Genomic DNA, 13,036 nt, shown 5'->3' with positions numbered 1-13,036 from the left:
CTCCACTGTCTTCAGTGTCATCATCTCCCCCATGATTGTCATGCACAAGAGGAGGACGGATTGGATCCATGTCAACCTGAGGTGTGTTGGTCATTGACTTCTCTGGTTTCCCAATATCTTTTATTGTTTCATCTTCAATGAACACCACATCTCGGCTTCTCACAATCTTCCTATTTACTGGATCCCACAACCTGTAGCCAAACTCTTCACTTAGTTGGCTGAGGTAGATGCACTGCTTTGTCTTGCTATCAAGCTTGGATCTCTCATCCCTTGGAACATGTACAAATGCCCTGCAACCAAAGACCTTCAAGTGCTTGTATGATACCTCCTTCCCTGACCAAACTCTCTGAGGAATATCACCTGCAAGAGGAACTGAGGGAGATAGGTTAACCACATACATAGCATTCATCAATGCTTCAGCCCAAAATGAATTAGGTAAATGAGCATGAGAGAGCATAGCTGTGACCCTCTCTGTGAGTGTCCTGTTCATTCTCTCTACAAGACCATTGAGCTGGGTGTCTTTGGTGGACTCTTCTCAAGCCTGATGCCAACATTTCTGCAATACCTTTCAAAAGGACCTCTGTATTCACCACCATTGTCTGATCTCACGCACTTCAATTTCCTGGCAGTTTCTCTGTCAACCTTGGCATGGAACTCCTTGAAGGCTTCAAGCATTTGGTATTTGTGTTTCAGTACATACACAAAAACCTTTCTAGAATGGTCATCAATAAAAGTCACAAAGTATAATGCTCCACCATGAGATTTTTCAGTCATGGAGCAAACATTAGTGTGCACAATATCAAGAACATTTTCTGCACGATGTGGAGGGAGTGTACGAAATGCATCCCTATGTTGTTTGCCAGCAAAACAATGTGCACAGGGTTTCAAGGATATACCTTTCAACTCAGGAAGGTACTCCATGAGAGTAAGAGCGTGCATGCCCTTCTCACTCATATGCCCAAGCCTCTTGTGCCACAATTCAACCGAAGTGTCTTTTTCAACAATGTTCAACACCTCATTGCACAACTTGGTTTTAGTCACATAGAGATTACCTTGCTTACTTCCTCGAGCCACAATCAAAGAGCCTTTGGTGAGCTTCCACTTTCCTTCACCAAAATAACTAGGATGTTTGATATCATCAAGCTTGCCCACTGACAACAAATTCAGCCTTATGTCGGGAACATGCCTCACATCATCGAGCACCAATCTGCAACATGTGTTTGTTTCAATGCATATAGAGCCCTTGCCAACAATTGCTGACGAACCACTATTTCCCATCCTCACTTGGCCAACAACATCACTAGTGTAAGATGTGAAATACTCCTTGTGTGATGTGATGTGGAAGGACGCACCTGAATCCACAACCCAACTCATGGCATCATCACGAACAGCACTCTAGCAATCTTCATCTTTAATGACTAGATAGTCCTCATCTGTTGCGGTCAAGGCTGAACTGCTCTCAGCCTTTTGCTCGGTTTTGTTTGTGAGTTTCCCCTCTGCAAGCTCTCTTTTATACTTCCTGCACTCGCTCTTTATGTGTCCTGGATTGCCACAATGAAAACAAGTAATATCTTTTCCCTGTTTTGACTTTGATCTCCCCCTGGATTTGCTTTTGCCTTGCTGAATCTTGTATTGCTGCGTCCACGGTTCTCATTCTTCCCATGGGTTTCAGCCACATACGCATCAGAAGAAGAGGCATCACCCTTTTCTTCTTTCTGGCTTCTTCATTCAGCATACTGTTATTCATCATCTCCAAAGTCAGCTTCCCATCCGGAGCTGAATTGCTAAGTGACACAACAAGCGTGTTCCAACTATTAGGCATGGAACTCAGCAGCAACAATGCTTGCACCTCATCCTCAAAGTTGATCTTCATGGCTGAAAGTTGATTTATATGGCATTGGAAGACATTTAAGTGCTCAATCACACTTGTGCCATCTCAGTACTCAAGCTTTGCAAGTCTTTTGATCACCGAGGCTTTGTTCATTGATGTCTTCCTCTCATACATAGACTCCAACTTCTGCCACATCTTATAAGCATTTGTGTCATTTGCAACATGGTGAAAAATATTGTGGTTGATGTACAACCGAATCATACCTATTGCCTTTCTGTGCAACACTCTCCATTCTTCTTCCGTGACACCTGTGGGTATCTTGTCTTTCACAATTGGCTCATACAAATCCTTGCAATAAAGGATGTCTTCCATCATGGGCTTCCATAATGAGTAATTGGAAGAATTAAGTTTTATCATGCCACTTGTAGTAGCGCTTTCTTTCAAAGCCATTGTGAGCAGCACTTCCAGCACCAATCAATCAACTTGAATTTGCAACCTTCTAAGCAACCAAGGCTCTGATACCACTCTGATGAGAATTAGCATACAAATGCACTTGTGGTTAACTAAAAACTGCAGCGGAAACAAGTAATCTCAGCACCACATCATGTACTAATTGAAGGATCGTTACTTAGCACGGAAGGAAACATATGCAACATCATATATGGAGGCAGAAAATGTTACTCAGCACGCAAGACACTCCTCAGCCTAGTGTCTTATGGTAGGAGTAAGTTTCTGGACAGCACCAAGCATCAACAAAGAGACACCGGATTTTTACGTGAAAAACCCCTCAACTTGAGGGGAAAAACCACGGGCCGAAACCACCCAAATCCTCTTCCACTATTATCAAATGTGGGATACAACAAGTTCTTCTCTAGACAACACTAGAGGATCTCATACATCAAGATTTCTGATTCTTGGATGAACACAACAAGATTTGGGGCTTAAGAACTAGGGATTGGAATAATCTCACCAAAGATGGTGGAACTGAGACTTGAAGGAGACAAGGTAGTGGATCTGGACCATCACAACCTTAGGGAGGAGCTCCCTTGCTTCTTCCTTCAATTTTCCTCTTCTTCCCTTGCTTTCTTGGTTTTCTCTCTTCTTCTTTCTTGGAGGATGAACTGATTCTCGTCACACTTGGTGATGGCTGCTGGATGGAGGGTAAAGCATACCCATCCACACATGTGCAAAGTCCAAAATGACCCTAAGTCATAACCCTAATGGGTAGTGGGCTTATGCACCTCTTTGGGCTGCCTAAAAGATCTCAAATGGTCATCTCCTCACAGCCCACATGAGAAGAATATTCCAACAGCACATCTATTTTAAGAGAATCTAACAAAAAAAGATATTCTGAGTTTTTTTTGTTAAGTCCGCCGAGGTGTCACCATCGTGAGAGGTTACGACTATCTTCACCTACAGTATTATATCTCCTTCACATGCCATTCCACGTGCACCACGGGGATAATACTAGCAAGCAAAGCTTGGTGTGGCCTATAAATAATATGGGCCATCAGCCATGCCGTACGAGCGACCGTATGTGGACGCTGCTAGATTGCAGTTGTAGAAGGGGACCTGATTTACCCACTTCGCTGTGGCCTCTAAATGAGCCTGCAGGAGGTTGGCTAGCCGCTGCCTCCTCATAAACGAAGAGGCGCTGCCATTCTAGTCTAGCTTGAGGTGGCGACGGGCATGGCCATGCTGGCGGCGCTGGCGATCCTCGTCCTCGTGCCGTCCGCGCGAGGGCTCAACCGCGCTGAGTTCCCGCCGGGGTTCCTCTTCGGCGTCGCCACGTCTGCTTACCAGGTTGGTGGGTCTGAGAGCTTGGCTTCGGCCGGCGTCGTCTCTCTTCGCCGCTCTCCTCGGTCCCAAGGCACGGTTGCTGACGACGCAGTGTGATTTCTGCTTCCACTTGCAGATTGAGGGCGCGTACCTGGAGGACGGCAAGGGCCTCAGCAACTGGGATTTCTTCACCCACACACGCTGTCAGTCATCTTTTCGGTTTTCTGCTTCCATGTCCTTGCGTGATCCGTGTGTGTGTGTGTGTGTGTTTAGGATTGTGTGATCCATGTTGCTTATAGGAGGATAAAGATGAAAACGAGTGGTTCCTTTCCATCTTGCTGTACGAAACAGGGACAGCGATAGCCGCATCCACACTGCTGTGGGCGTGGCCAAATTCGATAGCCATATAATGAGAACCAATCAGTGGTCGGACGATGGTGCCCGGCCCATAAGGCATTAAAATCATAGGTTTGACGATTTGCTGTCTTATTAATGCGGATTAGTGTTTTGGTGAGAGGTGATGTTTACATCGATAGCAGACGTCTGTGCTGACTTTGTCGATCTTGAAGCTCCACAGTTTTGATCCAATTTTCACTAGGCGTTGTGTGAATGTGTGTGTGGTGATGTAAGTGCGAGCGTGTGTGCGTGTATGCTCAAACGTCGTAACCAGTGTCTTAAAAAAATCGCCGTTTACTAATCAGTTAGCATCGTTGTTAAATTTCCTATTTATGTCCACTGTAGTCATCTGAAACATTAGTGCAACATGGGCCTGGTTGTGACACGAATTAAGTTTTTTGTAAAGAGAAAATAGCCATCGTTAAGTGATGCAGACTGCCATATATTATTTATACGAAAATGTTAACGCTCACACGTATGGGCGTTTGCACATCGCCCACACACCTCCATCACACTGGTAGAAAAAGGGCTTATAGTCCCGGTTCGTAAGGGCCTTTAGTCCCGGTTCCTGAACCGGGACTAAAGTGTCGGTACTAATGCCCCGACCCTTTAGTCCCGGTTCAATCCAGAACCGGGACTGATGGGCCTCCACGTGGGCAGTGCGCAGAGCCCAGTCTGGAGACCCTTTGGTCCCGATTGGTGGCACCAACCGGGACCAATAGGCATCCACGCGTCAGCATTTCTGTGGCTGGGGTTTTTGTTTTTTTTGAAAGGGGGGGGGGGTGGGGGGGTTGGGGGGGGGGGGGGGGTTGTTTTTTTTTTTGGAGGGGGGGGGGGGTTGGGGGGTTTTGGGGGGTTAATTTAGGTGTTTCATATATTGTGTTAGCTAGCTATAATTAATAGAGAGAAGTGTCCTCTCTTATGTCCGTGCTTGGTCGACGCTACGTACTATACATACGTATAGAGAGGACTAGACACGCTGGCTAGCTAGTAAGCAAACAAAGGAAACAGAAGATCGTCATGAACATATATGCATACAGAGAGAAGTGATATTGACCACCTCTCCTTCTCCGAGAGATTGGTCGAACAACAAGTTCTCGTATATCTATCTGACACTACCGGCTACATATATACAATAATTATCTCTTACAAATATAACCATACGGACTCAGGGTCCACATAGAATTCTCCGTCTTCAGGGATCACGTGGTCAAGAAAGAATGCCGCCAATTCCTCTTGAATTGCTCGCATGCGAGCTGGTGCTAGGAGTTCATCCCGCTTCCGAAACATCTAATTTGAAGAAGGGGGTCAATACATATATATATGAATGAATGAAACTCAACACAAATGATGGTAATAAAATAAAATTGTGAATGTTGTTATTTACGTACTTCATATTGTTCGTTAGAGTACCCGCCCCACTCACAGGTCGTGTGGCGGATGGACTCGCGGATGTAGTATCCACAGAAATCATTCCCTTGTTCCTGCCACAACCACTTTACAAGAAATAGAGGTCAATCAAACTGATAAGCAAGAATGCTAAATGATATTGATGAAACTAGCGCTTGAATCACTAGGAGATGCGCGGAACATGCTACTATAGTACTTACTTTCGGGTGTCTAAATTCCAGCTCCTTCGGCAGTCCCGGAACTGTTTTGGTGAATTTTCTCCAAACCCTGCCGGACAAAGAAAACAATTACTTGATATCAGGAAATGAACAAAGTTGCTGATATGGTGGATAATGATCGATTTAACTTACTTCTGGAGTATTTGAGTCATGTCTGCATAGTCCTGGGGATCTTTTCGTTGAGTCTAAGACGGTTACTAGTCCCTGCTCAAGCTTAATCTCTAGGAGAATATAGTGGAAACTGCACACACATGCATAACTCATGAATTACATTACTATAACCTTGACTAATATATAAGGGAAACCGAATACGCACAAGACAGTAACACTCACCTGAAGTTGTAAGGAAAGAGTATTATATCTTTGTTTTGATTTATTACGAACGATCGTAGCAAGTTGGCCTCGGTAGGTGCGGCATGAAGTTTAACCTGAGTTGCATCTATGAGATATGTGTTAATGCACCCAATATCACCGACTTGTCTTTTCTTCAATTCGGCAATCTTCAATCTGTATAATATAGTGAGGATGATTATAAATACATGCAATGAAAGAGCTAAGCTATATAGAGAAACTTAATGACAGAAGTAGTACTACTTACAGACAGTAGCAGGCGACTGTTGTTTTATCGAGGGCCAATTGATTGAAAAACTGATAGAACTCCTCAAATGGAACATGCAACAGATCAATTCCAACGAGGTCATGCTCCTTTTTAACTTTCACATACAAAGTACTCCTCCCCCCAGAGTCTCTGCAGATTTTCAAGTACCAATCATGCAATCTTCGCATCATCGTTGATAGAGATCTTTCATCTTTGACGAGAGGCTTTCCGTACTCGTATCTTTGTATCTGCACGTCCATGGGTTCATAATGTACTTCGTCGGGCAGGTAATCTGCAAGATTGCTATAACCGGGTACCATCCTCGGATCATTAGCGACGTTGTGGCTAGGCACCTTGAGCGGGGGGCACGATTGCTTCGCTTGTTCGCCGAGCTGGGCAATTTGTTTCCTAGCTCATCGTTCTTTCAGCCTTTGATCACTGATAGTACTTCTCGACCGTTCCGCTTCGGCAAATTCCTTTCCAATAATGCGGTCATAGTTTCCTTTCGGCGGATCAGACTTCGGTGGTTTTGTCAGGGCAGCCAGAGTGCGCTTCACTTTCACCCGATCTACCTTCTCCTCCGGAGGTGGATGTTTCTTTGCTTTCACCCCTTCAAAGAAGTTCCTCACTTCTTCTCGCGCGATCTCGGCGTTCTCCTCCAGGGTCCTCTCATATGGTAACTTCTCCGGAGTCTTCAGAGAAGCACCGAATCTGTATGTCCTCCCGCCTCTGGTTGTACTGCTAGACGCCGACCGAGCAGACGTAGCGGTTGTCTTCTTTACTTTCTTAAGAGGCGGAGGAGAAGGACTACGACGCGCCGGAGCACAGCTGGAGCGGCGGCAGGTCTCTTCCGCCCTTGCTGACGAGGTGGAGAAGGAGGAGGCTGGCTGCTCGGGCGCGTCGGCGCAGGCGAAGAAGGAGGCGGAGTGCCGCCACGCGCCAGAGAAGGAGCTGGTCGAGGGCCCTGATCATCACTCACCGGAGGAGGAGGTGGTGGAGGAGGCGGAGTGCCCTGACTCGCCGGAGGAGGAGGAGGGAGACGGTGGCGGCCAGTTCGGAAGGTTGATGAGATGCCTTCCGCCATAGGCATGGAGTCTCAGAGCAGACCCCAAGCCGAGTCTCCCCTTCACTGGTAGGGTGGTCAGCTGGAGTCCTCAAAATCCCTCCGTTATTTCATCCCCATCACCCCTAGCATATTCCCTTCTGAATCGGCCGGCAGTGAAAAGTTTGCGCCGGGTTCAGTACGATAAACAGAGCCAATAGCCGCCTTGACCTTCAAATTCATCCATTGCGTCATAAGGTGGCAATTTTGAGACTCCGTTATAGCATCCACGGGATAGCTGGCAGGAGCTGTCAAGGCATGCTCCGGCTGAAGCAGCTCGGTGGAAGCCACGCTGCTTCTGCGCTGAGATGGCGGTGTAGCTTCGGGGGAGGCTTCGGCAGTACGTTTGCTGCGATTTGCTTCTCGTTCCTCTATCGCGTCTACCCTTACTTGCAGCGCCTGCATTTGGGTCTGCTGCACTTTTTTCCTCCTCTCATGGGATTTGTAACCGCTTGCGTCCGGAAACCCAACCTTCCACGGAATGGAGCCTGGCGTGTCTCGTGTCCGTCCAGGGTGCACAGGATTCCCGAGGGACATTGTGAGCTCGTCGTTCTCTCTGTCTGGAAAGAATGTCCTTCCTGCGATGCTCGATATACTACTTAAGCTTACTGACTGGTATGTCCATTTGATCGTTCGTCCAAATGCACTTCCCTGTTACAGGGTCCAGGTTCCGCCAGCCGAAGAACAAGTCCGGCAATGGTCTGGCCAGTTAATTGTCTCTGGTTCGATTCCCTTTATGAACCAGAATCATTCTCAGTCTTGGACCAACTAGGCCGGGCTACGAGGTAGCACCTGACCCTGTGCGATGGTGAAGCTTCTTCTTCGCAGCATTTTGCTTGTTTGTCGCCGACATCTTCTGACTCTTTTCCGATTGTCTTGTGGGCCAACAAATGCGGGGCCAGTGATCTCTGAATCTTCTTCATATCTGCCCTTGAATTCTGGTTGTCTCATTATTTTTGACAAAACTATTCAGCTCTTTCTTCCACTCCTGAATAGTTCTGCCATCCTCTTCAGAGCAAAAGACTTGGATTAATTTCTCTTTAACTGGGTTCTCTGGATTATCCTCAGGCTAGGGGGTGAAATTTGACTTCAGGCTCAGTCCAAAGATCATTTTCTGCATATCATTGACATAAGAGACCTCAGGTCTTGTCTAGTCGCTTTAAACCATTGCTGATGCTTATCGGGATCTTGTTCCCTAACCAGAAACCCCGCACTGAGCCAACAAATGCCGCTCTTTGTCCGGAGGGGTTCAATAGGTTAGCCGTCGGGCGCGATTGCTATGATCTCAAACTTTTCATCCGAGCTCAACTTTTTCTTCGGGCCTCGTCTCTTTTACCCGAAGTTGTGCTCGAATCCGGAGGGCTAGAAAAAAGAACAAAGACTTAATTAATATTGTGTACATACCAAAATAATGAATGCATCAATCAAGCTAGTCAGCATAGGCTTAACTAATATATATACCTGGCCGACTCGGTTCGGTCACCCGGAGCGTCATCACGGTCTCCTTCTTGCACTGGCATTGGGTCACCGAGCCGTCCTCATTGTTCTTCTTCTTGCACCCGGCATTAGGTCACCGTAGCAGCTTGTTCACCCTCTCCTTCCAGACCATCGGTTTCGTTGAGAAACAACGAGATTGGCATCACTTCCTTCCTGCGATTATGGTCCCTCAACAACGCTTCTTTTGTGCTTCGTCTAGGCAGTGTCCATAGTTTCTACAAATATTTACAACATGGGCAATTATTATTCAAACATGACAGATGGATATATTTAGTTGCCAAACGTAGAACTAGCCTACCTAATCATAGTAAGCTTTGGGAGGGGGTATATATCGGACAACGGATGACACTACATCTATGTCCCTCGACAACACTCGTTCCCGATTAAAAAAAAGAGGAAGAAGAAGAAAAAAAAAAGAGGAGAAGAACCCTCGAACCCTCGACGAAATGCATATATGAAAAAAAACATCATCATATCATCAACAGGAAAAAAACATTCATCATATCATTCAACAGAAAAAAAACATCATCATATCATCAACATCATCAACCTAAAGGGCCGGCGCCGGCGCGGGGCGATGACGGGGCGGGGCGGCGACGGGCTCGGGGCGGCGACGGGATCGGGGCGGCGACGGGGCGGGGCGACGGCGGCGGGCGCGGGGCGACGACGGGCTCGGGGCGGCGACGACGACGACGAACGGCCTGGGGGCGTCGGGGCGAATGGGAGGCGACTGGCCAAAATTCCACAAGTGTTGGCTTATATAGCCAGAGCAATGGTCCCGGTTCGTGCTATGACCCGGGACTAATGCTCCCTTTAGTCCCGGTTGGTGCGACGAACCGGGACCAAAGGCCAATTTTCAGCAGCCGAAAGGGCGGGAAGCGAAGGCCATTGGTCCCGGTTGGTGGCACCAACCGGGACTAAAGGGGGGCAATGGTCACGGTTGGTGCCACGAACCGTGACCAATGCCCCCTTTAGTCCCGGTTGGTGCCACCAACCGGGACCAATGGCTTTGTGCTGCCCCGCGCCCAAAAGTTTAGTCCCACATCGCTAGCTGAAGGGTGCCGGCACTGGTTTATAAGCGCTGGTGTGCCTCCCCATTCGAGCTCCTCTCTAATGCAGGCTTTCGGGCCTAAACTTGCTACTGCCTGTGGGCCTATTGGGCCTTCTGCGGGCCTGAATCCTGGCCCATGTAGGGTTTCTAGTCGTATTCAGGCCGTGGAGGCCCAGTAGGAGGCATTTTTTTTGGTTTTTCTTTTTTATTTCTACATTTTTTTGGTTTTTTATTTTTTTATTTCTACTTACAACTAAATACTTACAGTTTTTTAGTGATTTCTTTTTGCTTTTAGGTCACAAAAATTATAAACTTTCTGTTAGTGCCATTAGTTTTAAATTTTGAATAGTTTAAATTTGAATTTTTAAAAGTTTGTGTGAATCACTAGTTTATGAATAACTTTACTATAAAAATAGAATTTTTTTTCTATTTATTTTTTATTTCTACTTACAACTAAATACTTACAGTTTTTTAGTGATTTCTTTTTGCTTTTAGGTTCTTCGTCACGTGCGTCACGTCGATTGAGGAGCGGACCTCTAGGTCTTTCCAGTAGGGTAGGTCCCAAAATATAGATTTCTTCTTCCACATGGGTGCGTGTCCCTCAGCGTCATTTGGAACAGCTAGTCCACCGGGACCCTTTCCAAAGATTACGTAGTGTAAATCATTGACCATAGCAAGCACGTGATCACCAGTGCGCATGGCGGGCTTCTTCCGGTGATCTGCCTCGCCTTTGAAATGCTTGCCTTTCTTTCGACATTGATGGTTGGTCGGAAGAAATCAACGATGGCCCAGGTACACATTCTTCCTGCATTTGTCCAGGTATATACTTTCAGTGTCAGCTAAACAGTGCATGCATGCGTGGTATCCTTTGTTTGTCTGTCCTGAAAGGTTACTGAGAGCGGGCCAATCGTTGATGGTCATGAACAGCAACGCCTTAAGGTTAAATTCCTCCTGTCTGTGCTCATCCCACGTACGTACACCGTTTCCATTCCACAGCTGTAAAAGTTATTCAACTAATGGCCTTAGGTACACATCAATTTCGTTGCCGGGTTGCTTAGGGCCTTGGATGAGAACTGGCATCATAATGAACTTCCGCTTCATGCACATCCAAGGAGGAAGGTTATACATACATAGAGTCACGGGCCAGGTGCTGTGATTGCTGCTCTGCTCCCCGAAAGGATTAATGCTATCCGCGCTTAAAGCAAACCATACATTCCTTGGGTCCTTTGCAAACTCATCCCAGTACTTTCTCTCGATTTTTCTCCACTGCGACCCGTCAGCGGGTGCTCTCAAATTCCCATCTTTCTTTCGGTTCTCACCGTGCCATCGCATCAACTTGGCATGCTCTTCGTTTCTGAAGAGACGTTTCAACCGTGGTATTATAGGAGCATACCACATCACCTTCGCAGGAACCCTCTTCCTGAGGGGCTCGCCGTCAACATCACCAGGGTCATCTCGTCTGATCTTATACCGCAACGCACCGCATACCGGGCATGCGTTCAGATCCTTGTATGCACCGTGGTAGAGGATGCAGTCATTAGGGCATGCATGTATCTTCTCCACCTCCAATCCTAGAGGGCATACGACCTTCTTTGCTGCGTATATACTGTCGGGCAATTCGTTATCCTTTGGAAGCTTCTTCTTCAATATTTTCAGTAGCTTCTCAAATCCTTTGTCAGCCACAGCATTCTCTGCCTTCCACTGCAGCAATTCTAGTACGGTACCGAGCTTTGTGTTGCCATCTTCGCAATTGGGGTATAACCCTTTTTTGTGATCCTATAACATGCGATCGAACTTCAGCTTCTCCTTTTGACTAATGCATTGCGTCCTTGCATCGACAATGGCCCGGCGGAGATCATCATCATCGGGCATATCGTCTGGTTCCTCTTGATCTTCAGCAGCTTCACCCGTGGCAGCATCATTGGGCACATCGTCTAGTTCCTCTTGATCTTCACCAGCTCCCCCCGTTGCAGCATCACCGTATTCAGGGGGCACATAGTTGTCATCGTACTCTTCTTCTTCAAAGATGGTAACTGGGACAGCAAGTACAGGTCATCTTCAATAGAGGTGTCATGCATGGTACATGTCTGCAACCAGCTGGCGAAACTCCTGGTTTGTTCACGTGTAATCCAGTCATCAGACCGCTCCGGGTGTTTGGAGCGTAGCAAATTCTTGTGTTCATCCATATACGGAGCCACCAAGGCGGAATTCTGTAGAACTGTGTAGTGTGCTTCAGTGAGAGAATGTCCGTCCATACATATTATTTGTTCCCCTCCTAGCGTGCCTTTTCCATCCAGTCTGCCCTTATGCCGCGATTCAGGAACACCAATTGGCTTAAGGTCAGGAATAAAGTCAATACAAAACTCAATGACCTCCTCATTTTGACGGCCCTTGGAGATGCTTCCTTCTGGCCTAGCACGGTTATGAACATATTTCTTTAAGACTCCCATGAACCTCTCAAAGGGGAACATATTGTGTAGAAATACAGGACCCAAAACGTTAATCTCTTCGCATAGGTGAACTAGGACGTGCGTCATGATGTTGAAGAAGGATGGTGGGAACACCAACTCGAAACTGACAAGACATTGCACCAAATCATTCTCTAACCTTGGTATGATTTCTGAATCGATTACCTTCTGAGAGATTGCATTGAGAAATGCACATATCTTCACAATGGCTAATCGAACGTTTTCCGGTAGAAGCCCCCTCAATGCAACCGGAAGCAGTTGCGTCATAATCATGTGGCAGTCATGAGACTTTAGGTTCTGGAACTTTTTCTCTACCATGTTTATTATTCCCTTTATATTCGACGAGAAGCCAGACGGTACCTTAATACTGAGCAGGCATTCAAAGAAGATTTCCTTCTCTTCTTTGGTAAGAGCGTAGCTTGCATGACCCTGATGTATGCCGTCTTTTCCGTGCATACGTTGCTGGTCCTCTCGTGCCTCAGGTGTATCTTTTTTCTTCCCATACACGCCCAAGAAGCCAAGCAGGGTCACACAAAGATTCTTCGTCACGTGCATCACGTCGATTGCAGAGCGGACCTCTAGGTGTTTCCAATAGGGCAGGTCCAAAAATATAGATTTCTTCTTCCACATGGGTGCGCGTCCGTCAGCGTCATTCGGAACAGGTTGTCCACCAGGACCCTTTCCAA

The 13,036-nt window shown here is 46.8% G+C and overlaps 1 protein-coding gene across 1 annotated transcript; it reads left to right on the top strand.

Annotated features, from left to right (window-relative positions):
- Positions 1-3,313: 3,313 nt before the first annotated feature.
- On the top strand, positions 3,314-4,087 carry LOC125540701 (beta-glucosidase 16-like). The gene is made up of 2 exons (XM_048704287.1): positions 3,314-3,634; positions 3,747-4,087. Exons 1-2 carry the CDS (start codon positions 3,521-3,523, stop codon positions 3,891-3,893), a joined length of 261 nt encoding a protein of 86 aa, XP_048560244.1. The 5' UTR covers positions 3,314-3,520; the 3' UTR covers positions 3,894-4,087.
- The last annotated feature ends 8,949 nt before the right edge of the window (positions 4,088-13,036 follow it).

This window comes from Triticum urartu, chromosome 2, assembly GCF_003073215.2.
Source record: "Triticum urartu cultivar G1812 chromosome 2, Tu2.1, whole genome shotgun sequence".
Classification (NCBI taxonomy): Eukaryota; Viridiplantae; Streptophyta; class Magnoliopsida; order Poales; family Poaceae; genus Triticum; species Triticum urartu.
Note: the sequence above shows the minus strand (reverse complement) of the source record. Positions and strands in the feature narration are given on the sequence as shown.